This window comes from Oncorhynchus nerka, linkage group LG19, assembly GCF_034236695.1.
Source record: "Oncorhynchus nerka isolate Pitt River linkage group LG19, Oner_Uvic_2.0, whole genome shotgun sequence".
Lineage (NCBI taxonomy): Eukaryota > Metazoa > Chordata > Actinopteri > Salmoniformes > Salmonidae > Oncorhynchus > Oncorhynchus nerka.
Window position 1 is genome coordinate 19,385,265 of NC_088414.1, and position 27,558 is coordinate 19,412,822.

At 44.6% G+C, this 27,558-nt stretch overlaps 1 protein-coding gene across 1 annotated transcript in view; it reads left to right on the top strand.

Moving 5' to 3' along the window:
• Positions 1 to 27,558, top strand: part of LOC115101164 (mediator of RNA polymerase II transcription subunit 13-like) — a 102,435-nt gene that overhangs the window by 42,066 nt on the left and 32,811 nt on the right. The window contains 2 exon segments of the mRNA XM_065004773.1: positions 19,276 to 19,360; positions 19,986 to 20,069. Coding sequence (XP_064860845.1) covers positions 19,276 to 19,360; positions 19,986 to 20,069 — 169 coding nt within the window.

A 27,558-nucleotide genomic window follows, 5' to 3' on the forward strand; every position in this document is an offset into this window, starting at 1 on the left:
TTTACCAGTTGTCAATGTATTCATTGTCTTTTGTTTGGAGCGCTCCTGTCAATCTTGAGTAAGGACACGCAACTGATTACGCATAAAAGTAAGCCTAGGCTACCTGGCCTGCATGCAAATGTAGGCTTATAAATGTGCCCATTTGGAGATCTGATACTCTTTTCTGATTGTTTTAACTCACCATCACTGTGGAGCTTTTCAAAGTCATTTTTTTCTTTGCCTCAAACGGCAAGTAAACAAAGTCTGTTTTTAAATCCATTGAGAATGACAATAGTTCCTCAACGTAGCCTATTTGAATAATCTTTCCTGCTCTCTCACTTTCGATAACCACTGTGTGAAAGGAGAAAAAAATATCATGCTCTGATCCTGTGGAAACGTCGTAAAAAGGCCTACCTGATTACTTCTTATCCCTTGCGCAAATAGCCTATAGCTGTGTCTGTCTGTCCGGAGCTCACTGGTGCGGGAAACTGGAGGGCCCAGAATATTTTATATGTTGTTGCAAGCTTGGGGCCGGACCAAGTTAATAGTTAAATACAATGTTTGAAGTTCCTTGCAGACAGCCCATGCGTAGCCAATGTGATGTATAGGATATTTATTTTTATCATGATATTTTCTACCTGCAAGCTCCAACATTTTTATTTGTTGGCTTTTTGTAGGCTATTTTTACATATTGGCAATGGGAATAGAAGTTACCTTTAGATTTGTATAATTTTCATTAACTTCTTGCGTCGAACCATCCCGGATCCGGTATCGTGACTACAGCCTCAAGCTCATTACCATAACGCAACGTTAACTATTCATGAAAATCGCAAATGAAATGAAATTAATCTATTTGCTCTCAAGCTTAGCCTTTTGTTAACAACACTGTCATCTCAGATTTTCAAAATATGCTTCTCAACCATTGCAAAACAAGCATTTGTGTAACAGTATTGATAGCTAACGTAGCATTTAGCGTAGCATTTAGCGTTAGCATTCAGCAGGCAACATTTTCACAAAAACCAGAAAAAGCATTCAAATAAAATCATTTACCTTTGAAGAACTTCAGATGTTTTCAATGAGGAGACTCTCAGATTGCAAATGTTCAGTTTTTCCTGAAAGATTATTTGTTTAGGACAAATCGCTCCGTTTTCTGCGTCACGTTTAGCTACGAAAAAAAACCTGTATCCAGGATTGTGTAAATCTATCCGCAAGCTCATTAGCATAACACAACGTTAACTATTCATGAAACCGCAAATGAAATGAAATTAATCTATTTGCTCTCAAGCTTAGCCTTTTGTTAACAACACTGTCATCTCAGATTTTCAAAATATGCTTTTGAACCATAGCTAAACAAGCATTTGTGTAACAGTATTAGTATTAGCCTAGCATAGGATTATGCCTCTATTTCAGCATGCAACATTTTCCACAAAAACCAGAAAAGAATTCAAATAAAATAATTTACCTTTGAAGAACTTCAGATGTTTTCAATGAGGAGACTCTGTTAGATAGCAAATGTTCCGTTTTTACAAAAAATATTATTTGTGTCGACTAATCGCTCCGTTTTGTTCATCACGTTTGGGTAAGAAAAAAAAAAAAAAAGTCATTAAAACGCTAACTTTTTTCCAAATTAACTCCATAATATCGTCAGAAACATGGCAAACCGATGTTTAGAATCAATCCTCAAGGTGTTTTTCACATATCTATCGACGATAAAATCCATCGTGGCAGTTTACTTTCTCTTCTGAAGAAATGGAACGCGCATGGACCTACAGATTACGCACACAGGACACCGGGCGGGACACCAGGTAAATGTAGTCTCTTATGGTCAATTTTCAAATGATATGCCTACAAACACGTCACAATGCTGCAGACACCTCGGGGAATAGACAGAAAGTGCAGGCTCATTCCTGGCGCATTCACAGCCATATAAGGAGACATTGGAACACAGCGCCTTCAGAATCTGGGGCATTTCCTGTATGAAACTTCATCTTGGTTTCGCCTGTTGCATTAGTTCTGGGGCACTCACAGATAATATCTTTGCAGTTTTGGAGACGTCAGAGTTTTGTCTTTCCAAGGCTGTCAATTCCATGCATAGTCGAGCATCTTTTCGTGACAAAATATTGCGCTTAAAACGGGCACGTCTTTTTATCCAATAATGACACAGCGCCCCCATAGGTTGAAGAGGTTAACCACGTGACATTGATTTTGAGATATGAAGACTTTATTATAAATTAAATTAAATTGTTCCACAAAAATGTGCATATGAAAATCATCAATAGATGACGACTCAGCACATAGATCAGTAGAAATGGTAAGATAACTTGGCACTCCAAATGGAAAAGGTTGCCTGTTACCAGCAACTTCAGGAGCGTAACGGCAGAATCTGTAAAAGCCTCTTTAGTAATTTGTGTGTCTTCATTTTGAATCGCAGCGCTTAAAGCATCCGACAACCTTAGTAGCCTACATATAATTCACTTTATTCAAACATAGGGTGTGTCCACATATGGAAAAATACACGTTTTAAAATGGTTGTTCTCTCCTTTTATTATAATTGTAACGATCTGGGCGTAGTGGGGTGCGGAGTCAGAAAGGAGGCAGAAAGTTCAGGATAGCGTTTATTATGCACAGGGAAAAAATAGCGCTCGCCAAGAATACCGGGCGCACAAATAACAAATGCCCAACACAATACGTACTGCCACACAGTAACACAGTGGGAAAAATAGGTAAGCCCGCACAAAGAGCCGGCGGGCCTACCGTCTTAAATATCCCAACCAATCAACCTCAACAAGGAACAGGTGAAACTAAACAGACAAAACAAGCAGAAAAGGGAAAAGGGATCGGTGGCAGCTAGTAGGCCGGTGACGACGACCGCCGAGCGCCACCCGAACACGGAGAGGAGCCACCTTCGGTAGGAATCGTGACAATAATTACATAAGAAGAATCTAGAAATATATATATATCTAGATCAGGGATTCCCAAAATCGGTCCTCGGGACCCCAAAGGGCGCATGTGGTTTTTGCCATCGCACTACACAGCTGATTCAAATAATCGACTAATCGTCAAGCTTTGATAATTTGAATCAGCTGTTTAGTGTTTGGGAAAAAACTAAACGTGCCCCCCTTGGGGTCCTGAGTTTAGGAAACCCTGGTCTCGATCTATCACAGTTTAATGTCCCTTGTCAGTCCAAACAGGCATTTATGTTGCATTCATTTATTTACTGTAAATGGCGAGATTTACACTCAACACCCAGGTCTAAAGGAAATTGGGTCACTCTGGGGTGTGTGTGTGTGTGTGTCTGTTTTGTCATCTGCGCTGAGCTGGGACAGAGAAGATAAGTGACTGTCAAATGATGTAACCGTGTTGGATAACTCTGTTGGCTTTCCTCTTTTCTGGATTGGCAGGGTTGGCTGGGGTCCTAGGTCCATAGTGGCTCTTCCAGAGAGAGAGAGAGAGAGAGCCTACTTCTGTGTAGCCTACAGAGAGAGAGAGAGAGAGTCAATCACAATCTTTCTCACACCCCCCCCTCTCATCCACTCTCTCTCTGTATAGTTGCTCTCTTTTACTCTCTTTTCCTCCCTCCCTCCCTCCCTCCCTCCCTCCCTCCCTCCCTCCCTCCCTCCCTCCCTCTGAGTTCCCCCTCCTCTCTTTCTCTCTGACAGACACACAGGAGTCAGGCTGGCCTGCTGTATTAACTGTTTACATTAGTGTTTAATCCTTCCATCCCTCTGCTGTTTGTTTAATGTGGTCAGACCTAACTAGATCAGCTAGTTGGTAAGATTACACAGCTCTAAGACTGGCCTCAATGTGGCTGTAATATAGTACTGCATATTAAATATACATTTTATACATTTGCATTTAAGAACAAATTCTTATTTGCAATGACGGCCTACCCCGGCCAAACCCGGATGACGCCTGGCCAATTGTGCGCCACCCTATGGGACGTCCAATCACGGCCGGATGTGATACAGCCTGGAATCAAACCAGGGACTGTTGTGACACCTCTTGCACTGAGATGCAGTGCCTTAGACCGCTGCGCCACTCGAGAGCCCCAACATGGCGGAAATCAGATTGTATCGGAGAGGATCAAATTTGACAAATGTTGAATGAGTTCAGTGTAGGGTTGTTAATGTTGAGAATCAATGGCAAGCTTGAAAAATTGCATAATTGTTGGAATGAAGGAATTATTATTATGTATTTTTATGATAACAATTATGGTACACCAAATATGTTTCTTCAAATATGCGCTGGGTTTGACCTGCGGTAGGTTTATGTTGCTTTAAAATAATAAGCAGAACAAACCATTAAAGCTTCTTGGTAAAATGAAACTGAAAGACTATCAAACATACACTGTAGTCATGTAGAATCCCAGTGAGTGTAGTCCTGCCCTGTACTGTATAAATCTTCTGTGTTGTTCTCAATTATACACTTACGCTCCTGGTTTCATACATGATCTGTGTCTTTTCTGTAGTTATTGTGTAATGATTCTCTCATTGTGTGTGTGTGTGTGTGTGTGTGTGTGATGTACAGCTGTGTGTGTTCAGTATTCAGCTTGTCTGAGGGAGCAAGGGAGTGCTTTCTTTTTCTGCTGTAGGAGAATGATCATGGCAGCGTGGATGGTGATATGAATAAAACAACATTAGCTCTTGTTAGGGGGACTCCATAGATCTCCCAGTCAGAGGTGAAGAGACCGGGCCCCTGGGGACCTCTCAGCTAGCCTTACCACACAGCAGCCTGATAAAATGTGTGTGTGTGTGTCTGAGAGAGAGGTGATGTGGAAGACCTATTGCTTTGTATGTGTTGTATTTTTCCTCTTGCCTGGTAGGCTTCACATGGCAGCTTTGTAGCCTAGCAGTTCCTTCACGCGGCTTGTTTGGTAAGGAATCTGATCCGAGACACATTTCTCAGTAGGAGATCAAACAGATAACACTAAACGAAACACGGTAGAACAAGGCTAATTCTACAAGGCAAGGCTAGGTACCATATTTGAGTTAAAAGACTGTGATTTAAAAGCAGACTCAGGCCTGTTGTGTTGACATGGCCTGGATGGGAGCCAGACACCCCCTTCAACCCCAGCACTGACCCCTGTTCAGGAGGGCAGAGCCAGGGGTTATGTGTAATGTGACTACCCCTGATCCAGAGTGGTGCCGTGTGGCTCTGAGTAGTGGGTGGAGAGTTAGGAGAGAACAGACCCCCTCCACTTCTCCTCTCCTCTCTACACCGCCTCACTGACACACAACTATGTGAGAGCTCTGGCTCGCTCCCCTAATTGACTCCAGATTTCTCCCTCTTTTCCCTCCTTTTCCTCTACCTCCCTCTCCTCCTCGTCCTTCTCCTCCATTATATTGGGTCTTTGTGCCTGTGTGTGTGTGTTCGGGATATTTGGCTGGGGCACAAACACTATCTGTCTGTAGGCTTCAAAGACAGGGTGAGTAGGGAGAGAGAGAGGCAGAGAAAGACAGAATATAACAAAGAATAAAGAACAAAAACGTATACATGATCAAAAATAAATATTAGAATCAACAATTAAAGACTACCAGAACCCACTGGATTCTCCAATCACATTGAATGAACTACATGACAAAATACAAACCCTCCAGCCCATAAAGACCTGTGGTGTTGATGGTATCCTCCATGAAATGATAAAATATACAGACAAATTCCAATTGGCTATACTTAAACTCTTTAACATCATCCTTAGCTCCTTAGCTCTTAGCTCATCTTTCCCAATATTTGGAACCAAGGACTGTTCACCCCAATCCACAAAAGTGGAGACAAATTTGACCCCAATAACTACTGTGGGATATGCGTCAACAGCAACCTTGGGAAAATCCTCTGCATTATCATTAACAGCAGACGCATACATTTCCTCAGTGAAAAAAATGTACTGAGCAAATGTCAAATTGGCTTTTTACCAAATTACCGTAGGACAGGTCATGTAATCACCCTGCACACCCTATTTAACAAACAAGAAAACCAAAACAAAGGCAAAGTCTTCTCATGCTTTGTTGATTTAAACATGTTGGACTCAATTTGGCATGAGGGTCTGCTATACAAATTGATGGAAAGTGACATTATAAAATCCATGTACACAAACAACAAGTGTGCGGTTAACAAGTGTGCAGGCAAAAACACGGGGTGAAACAGGGATGCAGCTTAAGCCCCACCCTGTTCAACATAAACTCAGCAAAAAAAAGAAACGTCCTCTCACTGTCAACTGCGTTTATTTTCAGCAAACTTAACATGTGTAAATATTTGTAGGAACATAACAAGATTCAACAACTGAGACAAAAACTGAACAAGTTCCACAGACATGTGACTATCAGAAAAGGAATAATGTGTCCCTGAACAAAGGGTGGGGGGGGGGTCAAAATCAAAAGTAACAGTCAGTATCTGGTGTGGCCCCCAGCTGCATTAAGTACTGCAGTGCATCTCCTCTTCATGACCAAATTTGCCAGTTCTTGCTGTGAGATGTTACCCCACTCTTCCACCAAGGCACTTGCTAGTTCCCGGACATTTCTGGGGGGGAATGGCCTTAGCCCTCACCCTCCGATCCAACAGGTCCCAGACGTGCTCAATGGGATTGAGATCCGGGCTCTTCGCTGGCCATGACAGAACACTGACATTCCTGTCTTGCAGGAAATCACGCACAGAACGAGCAGTATGGCTGGTGGCATTGTCATGCTGGAGGGTCATGTCAGGATGAGCCCGAAAGGGTGCCACATGAGGGAGGAGGATGTCTTCCCTGTAATGCACAGCGTTGAGATTGCCTGCAATGACAACAAGCTTAGACCGATGATGCTGTGACACACCGCCCCAGACCATGACGGACCCTCCACCTTCAAATCAATCCCGCTCCAGAGTACAGGCCTCAGTGTAACGCTCATTCCTTCGATGATAAACGCGAATTACACAGATCCACAAAGAATTTGAAAACAAACCCGATTTTGATAAACTCGCATATCTACTGGGTGAAATTCCACAGTGTGCCATCACAGCAGTAAGATTTGTGGCCTGTTGCCACAAGAAAAGGGCAACCAGTGAAGAACAAACACCATTTTAAATTCAACCCATATTTATGTTTATTTATTTTCGGTTTTGTACTTGAAATATTTGCACATAATATGACATTTGAAATGTCTTTATTAATTTAGAACTTTTGTGTAATGTTTACCGTACATTTCTATTGTTTATTTCACTTTTGTTTATTATCTATTCACTTGCTTTGGGAATGTTAACATATGTTTCCGATGCCAATAAAGCCCTTAAATTGAATTGAAATTGAGGGAGAGAGCGAGAGGCGAGAGAGAGAGGTATTTCCCTGTGAAAGGTCTTGACTGTGGGTCAGGCCTGACAGATGAGACAGCCCTTGTTATGGCAGAACAGAACGGAGCGATCCCTTCCCTGCTGCTCCAAGTCAGGCAGTCGCCCCTCTGGCACCCCCTTAAGTCTCCCTACGGCTACACTGTTTCCCCCTAAGTCTGAACCATAAAACGATCTGAATGATTCCTATCAAAACTATGTTGTTTATAATAAAAACTATTTAGCTAGCCTCAACAGTGCAATAACTGTTTGGGAAATGACAGCATAGCTGTGTGTTATCCCATTCCAGGAAAACTCCCATTAGGAATCAGGATCTCTTTTAGAACTGCGACACCAAACTTAAAACATGGGAGAGTGATGTTTTTGTTTTTTACACTGCCGTCGGCTAGCATTGTGGAGTGTCCGAAACGTTATGACAACCTTTCATGCTAGCCAGGCAGCAGTGGGTGGTTGCGGTCCTGGGGCCCGAGGAGGAGGAAGATGGAAAGAGGGAGAGTAAGAGGGAGAGTAAGAGAGAGAGAGAGAGAAGGAAAGAAGGGCAGAGAGAGGCGGTTGTTGCACAATGCTGTTGAGAAAAGCTGCAGCCGCAGCAACAACTGGGGGACGAGCCAGAAAGAACAGATGCTCGGAGGAGCTGCTGCTTGCCTGTTTCTGTGGAGAGAGAAAAGAGGGAGAGGGGGAGAGAAAGAAAGAAAGACAGAAAAAAAGAGCGAGAGAGGGAGAGATGGTACGAGAGGACAGCTTGTGCTGGGAAGGCTGTGCTTTTGCAGCTGGACATTTGTGTTTGTAGTGATGTCAGAGACAGAGGGGGGGAGGGTGTGTGTGTGTAGTGGGGAGTTGAGGGGTTGCTAGTGGGGGGAGGACCCTGTGACCCCCTGACCCCCTGTCTTGAACCCTGTGACACCCTGACCCCCTGTCTTGAACCCTGTGACAGGTGAGGGGCTGTAGGCAAAGTGTCAGCCACCCCAGTCATCTGGACCACCATCAGACTGCCCTTCATCTCTTCACAGATTGAGTCCAATTTATTATTTTTCTTTATTTAACTAGGCAAGACAGTTAAGAACAAATTCTTATTTTCAATGACGATCTAGGAACAGTGGGTTAACTGCCTTGTTCAGGGGCAGAGTGACAGATCTTTAACTTATCTGCTCGGGATTCAATCTTTCAACATTTCGGTTACTAGTCCAACGCTCTAACCACTAGGCTACCTGCCGCCCCAATATGCGGCTGTAATATGCCAAACTCCCACCTGAAACAAATACATTGGTGTTTAAAGGGGGCTGCGTCCAAGCTAATGAGAGATAGAGTCTCTTCATTCGCCAAGGCGCTGGGGGAAAGCTAGCGAGAACTTAAATCCCCAGTTAATTCCTGTTGGAAATGAAAAAGTGTTGTATTTTGGAGGCCAGACAGATCTAAGTGACGTTGTCATCGTCAGCGCTCCTGGGCATGTGCCAGCAGCCACGGCTTTTTCTCCCTCTCTCTGTCAGGGGAGCAGCGCTCTGTTTGCTCTGCACTCAATTGTTTGCTGGTTTAAGCCCCGCTGCTGTTCAGCTCAGTGTTGAAGAGCTGGTGGATCACACACCAGAGTGGAGATGAGAGGAAAGGAGAGGAGGAGTGGGAGTTCCTCTCTTCTTCTCTTCACCTCCTCTCCTCTCCCTCAGTCTCAGTCCTTTGGCCAGCTTTGCTTTGTGCTCTCCTTTATAAGTGGTTGTCTGGTACTTGTTACATCACTGGGCTGTAGTGTAGCCAGTGACACAGGGATATACGGTCACCGCATACATTTTTTGTGTTCGCTCCAACAGTACCTGTGTTATCCTGCAAAGCTGTTATGTATGGACTCATATTACAACAGACTGTTTACCACTTTGGAATTTAAAACCACGGATCCTCATTTAACACTGACAAGTTAGTCAGGACAGTCTCAAATAGACATGACGGGTGGATGAAATGTCATATCCATCCATAGACGAGAGATCCTACTCAGGTTAATGTTCTGCTTGATTCATTCATTTTGAACAGAGTCTCAGTGGTCACACATGGTCAGAGCCTAACATACTTTAAAGTTCAGAAGATCGTGCAACAGCCCAACCAGATTTTGAGCATCCAATGAGATTCTAAGAGAACATTCCATTCACTTCTCTGTGAAGTCAAAACCGCAGCATGGGTCTTTATCCCAGCGATGGGAAGAGAGAACATTACACACCTGCCAGTGTGCATTGTCTGCTTAAATGTGTGATGGCGGATTTCCCTCCCTACACACACACGGGATGTGATGGTCTTGGAATTTTGCATGGCGGCCAGCCAAATGACCACGGTTACCTTAATAACCATTCGAATAGCACAATATATACGGTTAGAATAGCACAATATATATATATACAGTACCAGTCAAAAGTTTGGACAGACCTACTCATTCAAAGGGTTTTTCTTTATTTTTACTATTTTCTACATTGTAAAATAATAGTGAAGACATCAACTTTTGAACTCCCGAGTGGTGCAGCAGTCTAAGGCACCGCATCTCAGTGCTAAAGGTGTATGTACAGACCCTGGTTCGATCGCGGGCTGTATCACAACCAGCCATGATCGGGAGTCCCATAGGGCGGCGCACAATTGGCCCAGCGTAGGCCGGCTTAGGGGAGGGTTTGGCCGGAGTGTTCAGCATATGTGGGAACTCCTTCAAGACTGTTGGAAAAGCATTCCAGGTGAAGCTGGTTGTTTAACACTTCTTTGCTTACTACATGATTCCATGTGTGTTATTACATAGTTGTGATGTTTTCACTATTATTCTACAATGTAGAAAACAGTAAAAATAAAGAAGAACCCTTGAATGAGTAGGTGTGTCCTAACCTGACTGGTACTGTATATGTGTATGTAATACAAAAGATGCACATTTTCACCTCCGCTCCTGACTGCATGTTCTGTCATAGAAATATAACGAATAGAACGGGCATCCCCATTAAAGTCAATGATGGCATAATGGTTGGACTGGCGGACATTGCGAGCGTGCCCATATGAGCAAAGCAGGAACTAAAAGCTAGGTTGAAGATACCCAGGTTGCTACATATGATTCTATGTGGATGCTTTTGAAAATTAACAGATTTATGGGACCAGTGCTAACAAGCATCTCTGGTCCCTTAGTTTAGAATTCTTCCTAATTTTTGCAGAGAGTTATGGGATACAAGAATCCTCTTGTCTTAACCTTTGTTATCTTCAACCTAGACTAAAAAGCTAGGTTGAAGCTGACAAAGTCTAAGTTAACAAGATTCTAATTTTTATTTATTTATTTTACCTTTATTTAACCAGGTAGGCAAGTTGAGAACAAGTTCTCATTTACAATTGCGACCTGGCCAAGATAAAGCAAAGCAGTTCGACAGATACAACGACACAGAGTTACACATGGAGTAAAACAAACATACAGTCAATAATACAGTATAAACAAGTCTATATACAATGTGAGCAAATGAGGTGAGAAGGGCGGTAAAGGCAAAAAAGGCCATGATGGCAAAGTAAATACAATATAGCAAGTAAAACACTGGAATGGTAGTAATATCCCGTAACTCTTTGCAACAAGGGGACCAGCTATGCTAGTTAGCAACGCCGCTGGTAGTTAGCAACAGCTCTGGTCCCAGATTTGTGATGACGTTGTCTTAACCTGTATATTATCGACCTGGACTAATAGCTGGAAGTAAAAGCACAAAGTAATAGCAAGAAGTGTACCCATCAATATAGCCTGTGATTTGTTGATTCAACTCAACTGACATTACAAAATATACTATATATTGCATTACATGAGCCACAGCTGTTATCATTTGAAGGAACATTCTACATTACCATAGAAAATCTTGCATCACAATACCAGGCAGCTATTGCGAGTGTACCCATTAGTTTACTGTCCTTGTGTAATGAACACAAGGGGAGACAGAGAGCTGGTTTCAAGCGCAGGGCCCAGCAGGTGTTTCTTGAAAAGGACCACAGGACCAGTAGGTAACTGGGTCCAGGGGCAGGCAGAAGGTCATACACAGGGGGTCCAAAGGCAACAGTACAGGCAGGGAAAACACTAGTAATGTAGTCCGGGAGATCCGACAATAGGTAGATAACAGGAAATCCGATAGGTTAAAGTACAGGCAAGAAATAGGCAAAAATGCATCATTAGTGAGGCAGGCAAAAACGATTATATGCGGGGGGTGTAAGTCACGGGAAAAACAGTGCTCTGAAAGACTTGTGTCACAAAACAAACAATACTTCACAGTGATGGGGTTCAAAGAACTGAACTAAATAGTGATAATGACATACAGGTGTTTGATCAGGTGATTAGAATTCAGGTGATTGGGATCTGGAGAGTGAGCTGCGTTCAGGGGATCTAATCGTACTTTCTCCACTATGCAATCTGGTTTCCGAGCTGGTCATGGGTGCACCTCATCCACGCTCAAGGTCCTAAACAATATCATAACCGCCATCGATAAAAGACAGTACCGTGCAGCTGTCTTCATCGACCTGGCCAGGCTTTCGACTCTGTCACTCACCGCATTCTTATCGGCAGATTCAATAGCCTTGGTTTCTCAAATGACTGCTTCGCGTGGTTCACCAACTATTTCTCAGATAGAGTTCAGTGTGTTAAATCGGAGGGCCTGTTATCATCCCCATATTGTTACTTATCCTCTTGTTCTTTTGCACCCTAGTATCTCTACTTGCACATCATCATCTGCACATCTATCACTCCAATGTCAATGCTAAATTATATATTTTTCGCCTCTATGGCCTATTTATTGCCTACCTCCCTACTGTTCTACATTTGCACACACTGTACATAGATGTTTCTGTTGTGTTATTGACTGTACATTTGTATATGTGTAACTCTGTGTTGTTGTTTTACTGCTTTGCTTTATCTTGACCAGGTCACAGTTGTTTATGTGAGAACTTGTTCTCAACTGGCCTATGTGGTTAAATAAAGGTTAAATAAATTGTGCATTCTGCACTGTGCTCTTGCAGTCATCTTTGCAGGACGGCCACTCCTAGGGAGAGTAGCAACAGTGCTAAACTTTCTCCATTTATAGACACTTTGTCTTACAGTTGACTGATGAACATCAAGGCTTTTAGAGATACTTTTGTAACACTTTCCAGCTTTATGCAAGTCAACAATTCTTAATCTTAGGTCTTCTGAGATCTCTTTTGTTCGAGGCATGTTTCACATCAGGTAACGCTTCTTGTGAATAGCAAACTCAAATTTTGTGAGTGTTTTTTATAGGGCTGGGTAGCTCTAACCAACATCTCCAATCTCATCTCCAATCGCATTGGAAAAGTAATTAGCCTAGGGGTTCACATACTCTTTCCAACCTACACTGTGAATGTTTAAATTATGTATTCAATATAGACAAGAAAAATACAATAATTTGTGTGTAATTAGTTTAAGGACACTGTGTTTGTCTATTGTTGTGACTAAGATGAAGATCAGATCAAATTTTATGACAAATATATGCAGAAATCCAGGTCATTCCAAAGGATTCACATATTTGTTCTTCCCACTGTATGTCATTAAGGTATTTCTGTTTTTATTTTTAATACATTTGCAAAAGTTTAAACAAAAATCTGGTTGCGTTTTCTCATTATGTGTTATTATGTGCAGATTGATATGGTAAAAAATTCTGTAATACATTTTAGAATGAGGCTGTAACGTAACAAAATGTGGACAAAATCAAGGGATCTGAGTACTTTCCGAAGGCACTGTATACTGTATGTCAGGTCAGTTGTTGGTCTGGGGACGTCTCCAGAGTCACCGAAGGAGCGCGGGTTAATACTGATGTAGAATTAATTGCAAATCACACGAACTACAAAAATGTACTCTGAAAAATCACTCTCTCTGGCTCTCTCCTCTCAGCAGGGCCTCAGCAGAGTCACTCAGAAAAATGTATCATGACTGTCGAGTCAGTTAAAAGAGTCGTTAAAAAATAATGATTCGTCCGCGGACTACCCATCACTAAGAGCACTAATCATTAGTTTACCAGTCAAATTGCCAGGGTTAGAGGTTCCAAGCCCGTTCTATTCATTATATCTGTATGTGTGCTGCTGTTGCTGCTGCAGGGGAGACTCATTTGCTTGTTTCAGCAAGGAGCAACAACGTTTTATCACGTTGTTAAGAGTCCACATTACCGCATGAATGGACTCAAATGTCTGAATGGCTGGCCGTCCCGTCTTCAGTCAAATGTTCTTTAAAAAATAGTTATTTTATTTCATGACCGGCTTCATCCATAACCGTCAGTTACATGGTTATATGGTAATTATGCCAGCCCTAACACACACACCGTGTGTCCTGCCCCATTACCCTCACTGGTGATCTGCTCTAATGGCATTGTAGGCCCATTAGTAAATGAGGGGTCCCGCACTGACACGCCATGCCCATGAGATGAGCCTCTCTCTCTCTCTCCTCCCCTCTCTTCTGCATCTGTTTAGACATACAGTAGTGTCCGACAGGTCATTAATAAAGCTGCTGTGTGTCACATGCGCACACACACACACACAGCCAGAGAGATAGACAGACACACTGCCAGACACTAGGCCCACTGGCTCTATTGATCCAAGAAAAATTTGTGAGTGAGAGAGTCCACCCAATAGTGGACTGTAGTCTCTCTCTCTCGCTCTCTCACACACTCTCTCTTTCTCAATTCAATTCAAGGGGCTTTATTGGCATTGGAAACATAGCGCAGGGTAGCCTAGCGGTTAGAGCGTTGGACTAGTAACCGGAAGGTTGCAAGTTCAAACCCTCGAGCTGACAAGGTACAAATCTGTCGTTCTGCCCCTGAACAGTCAGTTAACCCACTGTTCCTAGGCCGTCATTGAAAATAAGAATTTGTTCTTAACTGACTTGCCTAGTTAAATAAAGGTAAAATGAAATAAAATAAAAATATGTTAACATTGCCAAAGCAAGTGAAGTAGATAATATACAAAAGTGATATAAACAATAAAAATGAAATGTAAACATTTTCTTGTGGCAACAGTTCACAAATCTTGCTGCTGTGATGGCATACCCCGGTATTGCACCCAGTAGATATGGGAGTTTATCAAAATCGGGTTTGTTTTTGATTCTTTGTGGATCTGTGGGAAATATGTGTCTCTAATATGGTCATACATTGGACAGGAGGTTAGGAAGTGCAGCTCAGTTTCCACCTGATTTTGTGGGCAGTGTGCGCATAGCCTGTCTTCTCTGGAGAGCCAGGTCTTCCTACGGCAGCCTTTCTCAATAGCAAGGCTATGCTCACTAAGTCTGTATATAGTCAAAGCTTTCCTTAAGTTTGGGTCAGTCACAGCGTTCAGGTATTCTGCTGTGTACTCTCTGTTTAGGGCCAAATATCATTCTAGTTTGCTCTGTTTTTTGTTAATTCTTTCCAATGTGTCAAGTAATTCTCTTTTTGTTTTTTCATGATTTGGTTGGGTCAAATTGTGTTGCTGTCCTGGGGCTCTGTACACAAACACACCCCACAGAGCCCCAGGACAGCAACACAATTTGACCCAACGCAATCATGTGTTTGTGAATAGAGCCCCAGGACCAGCTTGATTAGGGGACTCTTCTCCAGGTGAATCTCTCTGTAGCTGTTGGATTTGATATGGAAGGTTTGGGAATCACTTCATTTTAGGTGGTTGTAGAATTTAACAGCTCTTTTCTGGATTTTGATAATTAGCGGGTATCGGCCTAATTCTGCTCTGCATGCATTATTTGGTGTTCTACGTTGTACACAGAGGATATTTTTTTGCAGAATTCTGCAAATTCTCAATTTGGTGTTTGTCCCATTTGGTGAAATCTTGGTTGGTGAGCGAACCCCAGACCTCACAACCATAAAGGGCAATGGGTTCTATAACTGATTCAAGTATTTTTAGCCAGATCCTAATTGGTATGTTGAATTTTGCGGTCCTTTTTATGGCATAGAATGCCCTTCTCTCTCTCTCTCTCTCTCTCTCTCTCTCTCTCTCTCTCTCTCTGTGTAGCCTGGATCAATAGCATCTTTGTGTGTGGACAGTGGACACTCCCTATAGTGGTGGTGGTCAGCTAATGCAGACAGGCTGGACCAGGCAAGGAGGGGGGAGAGGACGATATTGGGGGAGATTGAGGACAGAGGGACAGAGAGTGAAGAAGAGGTAGAGGAATAGGAAGAGACAGGGGGTGAAATTAAGGTTTATTTTGAATTGTACACATTTTCAGCTTAAAGCTGAATTGCAGCATACATAGTCATGCAAAATAATATGAGATGTAGTATACAATATAACAGTTAAGTAGCATTAAGCAGTCTCAGGAAGTAAGGCATAGATAGGTATGTTGTAGTATCTGTAAATCTGAGTAAGGGGCAGGTTTAGTTTATATAGATGTAATGGTAGAGGGGAAGGGAGAAAAGAGCGATTGATTGAGAGATTGAGGGGGGAGGGGGGGCAGCAGAGCAGCATTGTGGCGAGGGGGGCGGGACGTGTGAAATGAACACGTCTTTGCACTGGGAATGAAGCCATCACGCACTAAAGCAGCGCTCATTCCCTACACAGCACACACTGATACGAGTACACACACCTGCATGCGCGGATAGATGCACACAAACACATGCAGCCCACACAAATCCACACAACACAAATGAGCCCAGGCACACAGACAAGTTCGCACAACATGATACAAATGCCGCTACACAACAAACAAAGTGACAGTGATCACACACAAGCCAAACAGGTACTCACACTTTCACTCAGTTCTTGAGCACACAGAAACACCAAACATGCTTCCTCCCCTTTCTCTCTCATTCTCCTTATCTGTGTCGTCTGAGAGTCACACATCTGAGAGCTGCACGCACAACTGAAATGGAGAAGTGAAACTAAACTATGCGGCCACCCTGACAACGTTGACGGTTATCATCCACAGCTTACATTGTGAGGTGGTGCTCCCTCCACTTCCCAGGAGCCTGCCGAGGCCCTGCTGAGGCCCTGCTGAGAGGAGAGGACCAGATATACTGTAACACTCATCTAGATAAGGATCTATACATCTCACCTCACTGTTACCCACATTTCACCTCTTTAAGCACAGCAATCACATACCATGGCGGGGACTTGTTGCTACTCTGCAGACGTTTGTCAAACATAAGCCCACTGTTACCAGGAAGTATTTTAATAGTTAAATATCTCAGATCAGATTTCACACTCCAGTTTCTACCTGTGTGTGTGTGTGTTTGTGTGTGTCTGTGTGTCTGTGTGTGTTTGCGAGTGTGCATGCGTGTGTGTGTGTGTGTGCGTTTGTGAGTGTATGTGTGTGTGTGTGTGCACAAGACAGAAATAGTCACACCTTGTGTTGAAGGCTCGATAAGGTGCAGCTCGAGCTCCTCGGTGACTGCAATGTAAACAATAGCTGTAATGACATTCACGAGGCTCGGGGAGTGGCGAAAGGAATTCCAGACTTTTCTTTTACAAGTTCTAATCTCGGGAATAGCATCAGTTGATACCTGCACTCTGAGGAGCGATGTATTGCTGTTGTCAGTGTTTTAATCTAAACCAGTCAGAAATACATAACCAACGAGTTGATCACATCAGTTCAGTTTCCTTACGGGTGGCTCCCAGAGGTAGGGAGCTCATTGTGTGGCTGTGGCTGGATGTGGCTGGGCAGAAGAGAGAATTTCCCCAGGCAGGGTGACTCAAACCTGGGTGAAGAGGGGTTGAGAACCTGGGCGTGCTCCGTGGAGGTGGTGGGTTGAGTGAATGTGAGAGAGGGGGAGAGAAGGGGGAAAGGACTGGAGGGGGAAGTGGTAGGGTAGATAGATGAAGGCGACTGGCGGCGAATTGGCATTCTGAAAAAGGGATTGGAGAGAGAAAGGGGCGAGCTAATGAGCTGGATTTTCTGGAGAGTTGGCATTCCGCTCATGGACCACTCTTCCCTGTAGAATAGCTGGCTGGAGCTAAGCTTCCTGTTTGAGCCCTGGATTGGGAATGAACTAGGGAGGGAGGAGGGGAGGGAGAGACAGGGAGGAAAGGGGGTGGGGGTGTTGGAAGCAATAGAACAGATGAAGAAGGAGAGGATAGAAGGAGGGAGGAAGAGAGATGGGGGGTGGCGGTGGAATTGAATACCGGGGAGCTGTGTTCTCACAGCCAGTGTTGCCATGGTTACCCCGGAATTCTGGCGAGTAAGGAAATTTCATTCACTCCAGTGTGAAAAAGGGAGGGAAATATCAAAAAAGCAAGACAACACAACCCCCAAAGATAAAATAAATATCATCCTCCATGTGCCCTCCACCCCTCCTCTGTGCTGTCGCTTTTTTCCTCCCCCCATCCATCGCTCCCTTCCCCCGTGTACCCACCCGGTGCTTTTTGTTTGCCACTACCCTGTAAGTAAGCACAACACCCACTCACAAGCCTCCCATCCCTGCCAATCGCCCTCCAGGTAAGGCAGAGAACAAAAAACACTATAGCTATCAGTAGCCATTCCTCTTCTGGGAAGAAGGAAGAACGGGGGAACCAGTAGTGGTAGGATCCATCCACTACTCAACACAAGTCACATTTAAGCTGGCTGCTGACATGGCAAGAACTAGAACTAAGCGCTGTCACCCTGACGACTCTCCTGAGCGCTGCTGGGCTGTCAGGGCTGGCATCTGCACGTGGTGCTGCCCGCCTCTCCTCGCCTTGTCTCTCCTCTCCTGCCTCCCCGCGTGGCCTCTGGCCCACAGACACACACATACAAACAAACACACACAGACACATACACACACTCTGCAGCACACTGTCTCTCCCAGCGCTGGTTAACTGGAGCTGACAGCTGCACACGGGTTGACAGTGGCGCTGGTACAGTGGACCTGACAGCTTTACAGAGGCACAGTGATCACACACACACACACAGATACACAAACACAGATACACAAACACAGATGCAGCGCACGCAAGTGTTACTTCTAGGTTCTTCCACAGTGCTCCACAGTGGTTTAACTTGTATGGTAGATACTGTAACTGTGGTTCAGGGCATCTGATGAGTCAGTCTGTTGATGGGTGTACAGTACATGTAGATACTTGTGTCTGTGGGTAAAATTCATCTGTATTCCTAGAAGCCTCCTCTGCTTTTGGCATGCATTACAGTCAATAGAGAATGTCTCCTGTGTGTCTGTGCAATGTGTTTGAGTGTATGAACAGAAATAGAATGAATAGAACGGGCATCCCCATTCAAGTCATAATGGTAATGGGTGGACTGGTGGCCATTGCGAGTGTTCCCATAGGAGCAAAGCATAGAGATAGATAGAGGACTCATTATGGATATAACCCGTTTTAGCATGGACATTGCCATTGAGAGCTTCCACCATGCTTCCATGCTTTAAAGTAGTTAACATAGTCAACTGGGTGGGGATTCCCAGGGGTTGTAGCCTCAATGGCAATGCCCATGCTGTCACAGACCCATTAATGGCACAGATATAAAGATGAGTCCTCTATCTTTCTCTGTGGAAGAAATGTAGTTCAGGATGACACATGTTAAGACGAGGGGATTCTAATATACCATAACTCTTTGCAAACATGGAACCAACTTTGCTAGTTAGTAACAGCGCTAGTAGTAATTATCAATGGCGCTCGTCCCATGAATTTGTTTATTTTCAAACCCTGCCGCATGGATCATTACATTTTCTTAACCTGTATTTTTCCTTTTACGTAGGAGCAAAGCAGGAAGTAAATTAGGATGTGTACCTATCAGTCTGTGCTGAGATTTGTTGAATCAACTCAACTGACATGACAAAAAATACCTTCCATTGCATGAGCAAATCAGTTAGCGTCATTTGAATGAACATTCTATATTACCATGGACATTATTGCGTCACCATACCAGGCAGCCATTACGAGTGTACCCATCTGTTTTCCAGTCAAATTGCCAGGGTTAGAGGTTCCAGGCCTATTCTATTCAATCCATTTCTATGGTATGAAATGTGTTGACTTCACTGTATCCACCAGTTGCTGACCCATCCATCTTCTCTTCCTGTCTTCCAGTGGCCGAGGAGGGACTATGGGAGTGTGGGCTGTCATATGAATGCCGGACCCTCCTGTTCAAGGCCATTCACAACCTGCTGGAGAGGTACAGTACAACTACATTTCCCATGAGCCACTTGGAAAATGACTTGTCAGCTCATCCCATGTCATATATGTAAAGTATCACGTAAAGTAAGCTGAATATTCCCAGTCTAGTCATAGGCTATTTCTGCTTAATAACCATTTCTACTCCCACCAACTGCTAGGGAAATAATGCTGACAAAAATAGAGACCACCAACGGTTAAAAGACTTGAAGTAATAATCAAATTAAAACCTGGACTGAATCAATAACTCCAGTAAAGCTTCCCCATCTGCTAAATGAACCAGCACATATTTGGTTTGACTTAAGTTAAACATCAATGATCATCATAGGGGGGCAGGCTGAATGAACCTTCTTATTACCTTGAGTCTACCTCCTTATTACCTTGAGTCTACCTATTGCATTGTCATAAAGCCTTAAATAGAGTCTTCATCTAATGGTACGGTGTAACTCCATTGATGTGAGTGTTTAGGTATGAAAACAAATCTATTCTATTCCATTCTCTGTTCTTCCCTGATTGGGTATATGTGTGCCAATCTCTATGTACAGTATGTGTCTATGTGCATGTATATTTGTGTGTATATTATATATATACTGTGATACAGATGTTTAATGTCTCCCCTCCCCCAGGTGTCTGATGGACAAGGACTTTGTGCGGATTGGGAAGTGGTTTGTCAAGCCATACGAGCTGGAGGAGAAGCATATGGGCACCAGGTGAGTTTAACCATCCTTCTCAATCCCGCACACATCCTCCTCACGGCATCGGCGCCACGTTGTTCTGACACGGTGATAACTAGATTGACGTTGGGGGGACGTTGCCCCCATGCTGGGTCCGGGGGTGTGACAGACAGGCGGTGTGAATGGTTGCCATGCGCCGGCTTCTCCCACCCTGCCTGGGATGTGGTGACACCTCTGACTGCCTCCGGCACCTGGCTGTGAGCCCATGGGATCATGTCACTGCGCTCGCAGGTGGGAAAGGTGGGAAAGGCTCGTGCTGTGAGACAGACGACGGCTCGGCTCCTGTGTGTGAGAGTGCGAGAACTGGTCCGCCAGACTGCCTGAGTGTCAGAGTATTGAGAGAGGGGTAGCGAGCGTTGGTGAGGTGTGAGAGCTGAGCAGAGGAGGGATTTGTGGCTGTGTATGTGTGTGTGCCTGCCAGAGACATACAGAACAGAGGAGCACAGGAGAGGGGAATTGTTGTTTTAACTCCGCTTTTTGCTTAGCTTGAAGTTTGGTGCATTATTGACAGTTAAAAAAAAAACATTATGTAAGATGGATTTAATTGCATCTGTTCATAAATTAGACACATATTCCTATCTGCTTGGTTACAGGAAACATTTAACTCAAAGACATCTTGCAAGAGGGATTCAGATGATCATGACACATGATAATTACTTACAATTATGCAAATACATTGAGTTGCAGTTTGAGAACTCTCCATATCCATGTTTTTAGGAGTGAGATCCTCTCCTACGGTATGTAGCTGTGGAGAGGTTCCCAGTGATAAAGATGCAAGCTGTGGCACAATTCCAAAGGTGTTGAAACAATTGAGTGTGACTCCTTCCAAGGGCTAGGACACAGCATGCAGAGAGAGAGAGAGAGAGAGAGAGAGAGAGAGAGAGAGAGAGAGAGACCACTCAGCCATAGCCGCGAGAAGTAGGCTACATTGACTCATTTACTTGTGGAACACGCATGCAGTGCAACATGAAATAGATGCATTAAACACACTATCAAGGCCGACTTCAAATACCGACATCAATGTGATAGTAACGGGAGCATAAAAACAGCTGACTGTGAATGCAAACTATGCCAGATCAATCCTGGACATGCATTGGAATAAAGGCATACATCAAAGGACTTACTTAGGCCTATAATCGACGAAGACACATAAAGACAAGCAAACTCAACCAAGGAATGAAGAAAATCATGAAATTCTAAAGGAAAATCTACGCATTAAGGCCACACCGGTGATTCAGCACCGCTGAATTATCAGCGCCTTGCTACAGGTAGCCAGCTAGAATTATTATATTTGTGGGCAGTTAGACATTTTTTGGGGCACAGTTGAGCAGCCTATAATGCTTAGATGAAAATCATAACTGGCATGCAGCTCTTTAGAAATATTAGGATCAATTGTAAATTGGCAATCATATGAAATATGTTGCCAACCCCTTGCTATAGGCTATATGAAGGACTGGCATATACAGTGTACTATGACAATGCCATTGGCTAGTGCGCTTCCCACCAAAATTGGGAAACATTCTGCGAATATTGAAGCAAGGCATCAACAAGGTGGCGATCGAGAATGTTAATATTGCAATATAGTAGCCGACGCGGAAGGCAGCCGCAAAAAAACCAACCTAATATCTGATATTATTGTGTTGCCTACGCAGCATCTGGGTGCCCATTATATATATATATATATATACACACAGTGTATTCAGACCCCCACATTTTGTACCGTTTACAGCCTTATTCTAAAATTGTAGAAATGATACATTTTTCTCATCAGTCTACACACAATACCCCATAATGACAATGCGAAAAGTTAAAAAACAAACATTTTTGCAAATGTATATAAAAAAAACTGAAACTGAAACTGAGCTCAGGTGCATCCTGTTTCCATTTACTTAAGTATTCAGACCCTTTACTCAGTACTTTGTTGAAGCACCCTTGGCAGCGATTACAGCCTCGAGTCTTCTTGGGCATGACCCTACAAGATCGGAACACCTGTATTTGGGGAGTTTCTCCCATTCTTCTCTGCAGATCCTCTCAATCTCTGTCAGGTTGGATGGGGAGCGTTGCTGCACAGCTATTTTCAGGTCTCTTCAGAGATGTTCGATCGGGTTCAAGTCCGGGATCTGTCTGGGCCACTCAAGGACATTCAGAGACTTGTCCTGAAGCCACTCCTGCATTGTCTTGGCTGTGTGCTTAGGGTCGTTGTCCTGTTTGAAGGTGAACCTTCACCCCAGTCTGAAGTTCTGAGCGCTCTGGAGCAGGTTTTCATCATGGATCTCTGTACTTTGCTCTGATCATCTTTCTCGATATTGACCAGTTTCCTCCAGATCTGACGCTTGGCATTCAGGCCGAAGAGTTCAATCTTGGTTTCATCACACCTGAGAATCTTGTTTCTCGTGTTCTGGGTCCTTTAGGTGTCTTTTGGCAAACTCCAAGCTGGCTGTCATGTGCCTTTTACTGAAGAGTGGCTTCGGTCTGACCACTCTACCATAAAGGCCTGGTTGCTGGAGTGCTGCAGAGATGGTTGTCCTTCTTGAAGGTTCTCCTATCTCCACAGAGGAACTCTAGAGCTCTGTCAGAGTGAACATCGGGTTCTTGGTCACCTCCCTGACTAAGGCCCTTCTCCCCTGATTGCTCAGTTTGTCCGGGTGGCCAGCTCTAGGAAGAGATTTGGTGGTTCCAAACTTCTTCCATTTAAGAATGATGGAGGCCACTGTGTTCTTGGGGAGCTTCAATGCTGCAGAAATGTTTTGGTACCCTTCTCCAGATCTACAGACAATTCCTTCGACCTCATGGCTTGGTTTTTGCTCTGACATGCACTGTCAACTCTGGGACCTTATGTAGAGAGGTGTGTGCCTTTTCAAATCATGTCCAATCAATTGAATTTACCACAGGTGGAGTTCAATTAAGTTGTAGAAGCATCTCAAGGATATTCAGTGGAAACAGGACTCCATTTCGAGTCTGATAGCAAAGGGTCTGAATATTCATGTAAATAAGGTCTTTCGGTTTAAAAAATGTATAAATTGCAAATTTGTCAAAAACATATATGCTGCAGCACCCGTACTTCCCGCGGCTATGCATTTAGCCTCTGTTTGTTGTAATGGTGTTAGACACATCCTCTAACTAACCAATTGAGAAAAGGAGCCTCACAAAAGAACACTGGCATTGCCTCATAGTCATTTGAGCTATGGCAGCTCCACCAATCAATCACAATTCAAATGTGTGGGAGTCCTAAACTGTCCTGGATGTCTTCTCTAAATCATGTCTTCCTCTGCGCTGCGTTTAGTGCCAACATTGTCTTCATTGTGCCGCAGTTAGTTTCCGTTTTTAACGAGTGAAATTGCTGCTTGCTAATTCATTTGCCTACTAAGACGGCATTGTCTTTGCTTTGACTGTGCAACGAGAAAATTATGAGAGAGAGAAGAGAGCGAGAGAAAGAGAGAGCGACAGAGAGAGGAGAGCAGAAAAGAGAAAAGAAAAACACTTGCATGCCTCCGCTCCGGGGAAGAGCTGGACGACAGAGAGGAGGAGGAACTCTGTCACTCTGAAGGAGTGCGGGAGCGAGAGCAAGTAAGTGAGTGAGTGAAGAAGTGAGAAGAAGGAGGAGGAACGGAAACTGTCCTGAACAAGGGGAATGGTAGATGTGTTGGGTTACAGTGATGGGATCTGTGGGTTGCTGCTGCTGTGTGATGATGAGGATGTGTGTCTAGAGTGGAGGGTGGATACAGCTCTTTGAAGCTTTGAAAAGGGGGCTGGAGCTGTGGGGGTTGGACAAATGTGACACCGCTTGACACTCCTTAGAACAATAAGGAGCTGTCTTTCCCCTGAGAAGGGGAGGGGGTTGTGAGGGTGGGGCTGGGCTGGGGCTTCGAGAGTGCAGGCCTTTCCCAGAGAGACCAAATTTGGTTAGCCCCCATGCTAGGCTCTGAGAGGCCAGGGTGTGTGTGTGTTTGTGTGTGCGTCTCTCTCTCTCTCTCTGTGTGTGTGTGTTTGCGTACGTCTGCATGTGCATGTATGAGGGAGGGTCCTAAGGGGGGCAGAAATCTGCCATAGGAATGGCTAGTGAAGAAGGGACAGATAAGGGAGGATAGGGGGGGATTAGCCACTGTTGCACCCACGTGATTCTTCTCCAGTTTGACAGCTTTGTCTGAATACACTGTCAGCTGGCGCACCCCCTGCCAAGCCTGCCCCACTGCCTTCCTGTGAATTATTGAACAGACTGAAAGAAAGAGAGAGGGGGGGTGAGACGGAGAGAGAGACAAAAAAGAGGGAGGGGGGACACTGCACCATTCCTCAACATCCAGTCTGAAAGACAGACAGACACAAACACAAACGCACACACCTAGATGTACTCACACATTCACTCTTAATGGTGATCACACTCAATTGAACAATGGCATGTCTGAACAGAAATTAAAATTCCAATAAAAAAACATGCACACACACTACTCCCCCCTACTCACACACATACACACACTACTCCCCCATACTCACACACATACACACACTACTCCCCCTACTCACACACATACACACACTACTCCCCCTACTCACACACATACACACACTACTCTCCCCCTACTCACACACATACACACACTACTCCCCCCTACTCACACACATACACACACTACTCCCCCTACTCACTCACACACATACACTCACTACTCTCCCCTACTCACACACATACACACACTACTCCCCCTACTCACACACATACACACACTACTCCCCCTACTCACACACATACACACACTACTCCCCCTACTCACACACATACACACACTACTCTCCCCCTACTCACACACATACACACACTACTCCCCCTACTCACACACATACACACACTACTCTCCCCCTACTCACACATACACACACTACTCTCCCCCTACTCACACACACTACTCCCCCTACTCACACTACTCTCCCCCTACTCACACACATACACACACTACTCCCCCTACTCACACACATACACACACTACCCCCCTACTCACACACATACACACACTACTCTCCCCCTACTCACACACATACACACACTACTCTCCCCCTACTCACACACATACACACACTACTCTCCCCCTACTCACACACATACACACACACTACTCTCCCCCTACTCACACACACACACACACTACTCTCCCCCTACTCACACACATACACACACTACTCTCCCCCTACTCACACACATACTACTCTCCCCCTACTTACACACATACACAAAATACTCTCCCCCTACTCACACACATACACACACTACTCTCCCCCTACTCACACACATACACACACTACTTTCCCATCTACTCACTCACTCACTCACTCACTCACTACTCTCCCCCACACACACACACACTACTCTCCCCCTACTCACACACATACACACACTACTCTCCCCCTACTCACACACATACACACACTACTCTCCCCCTACTCACACACATACACACACTACTCTCCCCCTACTCACACACATACACACACTACTCTCCCCCCTACTCACACACATACACACACTACTTTCCCACTCACTCACTCACTCTCACTCACACACACACACACACACACAGATGCACTGGACATGACCAACCCACAAAACAATTCACAGGGTTCAGCCTTCACAGGGCCCATCTATCAGTGACATCATGCACATTGGAGCATTGCTCAGTTGAGCGTGTGCTACTGCTGCTGTCTCCTTTGTACCTACTCTGCCTTGTCCTGTATACACGTCCACTGAGAAGCTATCCCCTCTCTGTCTCATAGGGGGCGCTAATGGGCTGTATCCGCCTGTCTGCCCGTGTTCCGGGCTTTGGCAGTGTCTCTGGTGTTTATTCCTGTGTGCCTGTAGGGCATGGGAAGGATTGGCACATCTATGGAGATATGCCCCCCTCCCCTTGCACGGCACACACTCCCTCTCTTCTCTCTCTTTGTGTCTGAGAGTCAGGAAGAGATTGTGTGTTGGTTACGGATTGCATCAGATGCTGAGGGAGAACGAGAGAGCGAGGGAGTGAGAGAGAGAGGATGAAAGAGAGGGAGAGAAAGAGAAACAGAGAGAGGGAGTGAGAGAGAAGAAGGGAGTGAGTGAAAGGGAGAGAGAGATATCTGTGGAGAGTTAAAACATAGATAAGAACGAAGCATTACCAGAGACAGCTGAATGATTGGAGTGTATTGAAGACTCAGGCAGCAGGGCTTCTCCTCCTCTCCTGTACTCTATGCATGCTAAACATAGACGTTTGTTCGGCTGCACTACCTTCATTCATATGCATTTCTTTCTGTGCATATGGTGATATGCATACTGACACTGTACAGTATGTTCACAATTCAGTGGTGAGGGGCAAAGTTATTCTCTGGTCCTCTCAACTCACTGTCTGTTTCTGTTTGCCAGACAAAGAATTTCCCTTTTTAGGTACTGTACAATGTGGGTTTTGTAGTGTGTGAGAATAAATTTTTCTTTGCATACCAACACTGCAAATGTGTGTATGAATATTGGTGTGTGTGCATGCGTGTGTCTTTACAGTGTGTGCGTGTGTCTGTACAGTGTGTGTGTGTGCATGTGTCTGTACAGTGTGTGTGTGCATGTGTCTTTACAGTGTGTGTGTGTGCATGTGTCTTTACAGTGTGTGTGTGTGTGTGCATGTGTCTTTACAGTGTGTGTGTGTGTGTGCATGTGTCTGTACAGTGTGTGTGTGTGTGTGTGTGCATGTGTCTTTACAGTGTGTGTGTGTGCATGTGTCTGTACAATGTGTGTGTGTGTGTGTGTGTGTGTGTGTGTGTGTGTGTGTGTGTGTGTGTGTGTGTGTGTGTGTGTGTGTGTCTTTACAGTGTGTGTTCATGTGTCTTTACATTGTGTGTGTGTGCATGTGTCTTTACAGTGTGTGTGGGTGCATGTGTCTTTACAGTGTGTGTGTGTGTGCGTGATGCTCCTGGTGTAAGGCTGTCTGGATGGCTTCCCTCGCTCCCCTCGGCCAGGAGGGAGCCAATGACATTGAGACATTAGCCATCTCCCTGGCAACGGACATTTGCTGTCAGGCTACATCACAAGGTCACGCCGCTACCTCAGGAAAGTAAAAAAATAAGAACTCTCTCCCTCCCCTTCTCTTTCCCTCTTTCTCCTCTCCCTCTCCCCTCCGTCCTTCTCCTTCCCAAATCTGTCTCCCAGCTTTCTCCCTCCCGTCAATTGTCTCTCGCCCATCTGTCTCTCGTCCCTTTCTCCCTCTCTCTCCCGCATCCTTCCTCCCCCTCCGCTTTACATCCATAGAGATGCATCTCAGAGTGGCATGTTAATTGTTTCTCATTGCGTGTGACTGAGAGGATGGAACAGATCACTGGCAGTTCATTCTGCTGGCTAGACTGCCTCAGTGATTGTGGCACACTGCTAAGGGATGAGGAGGGCTTGCTCTGAGATAAGCCTGGTGTGTGTTTGCGTGTGTGATCTTGAGTGTGTGTGTGATCTTGAGTGTGTGTG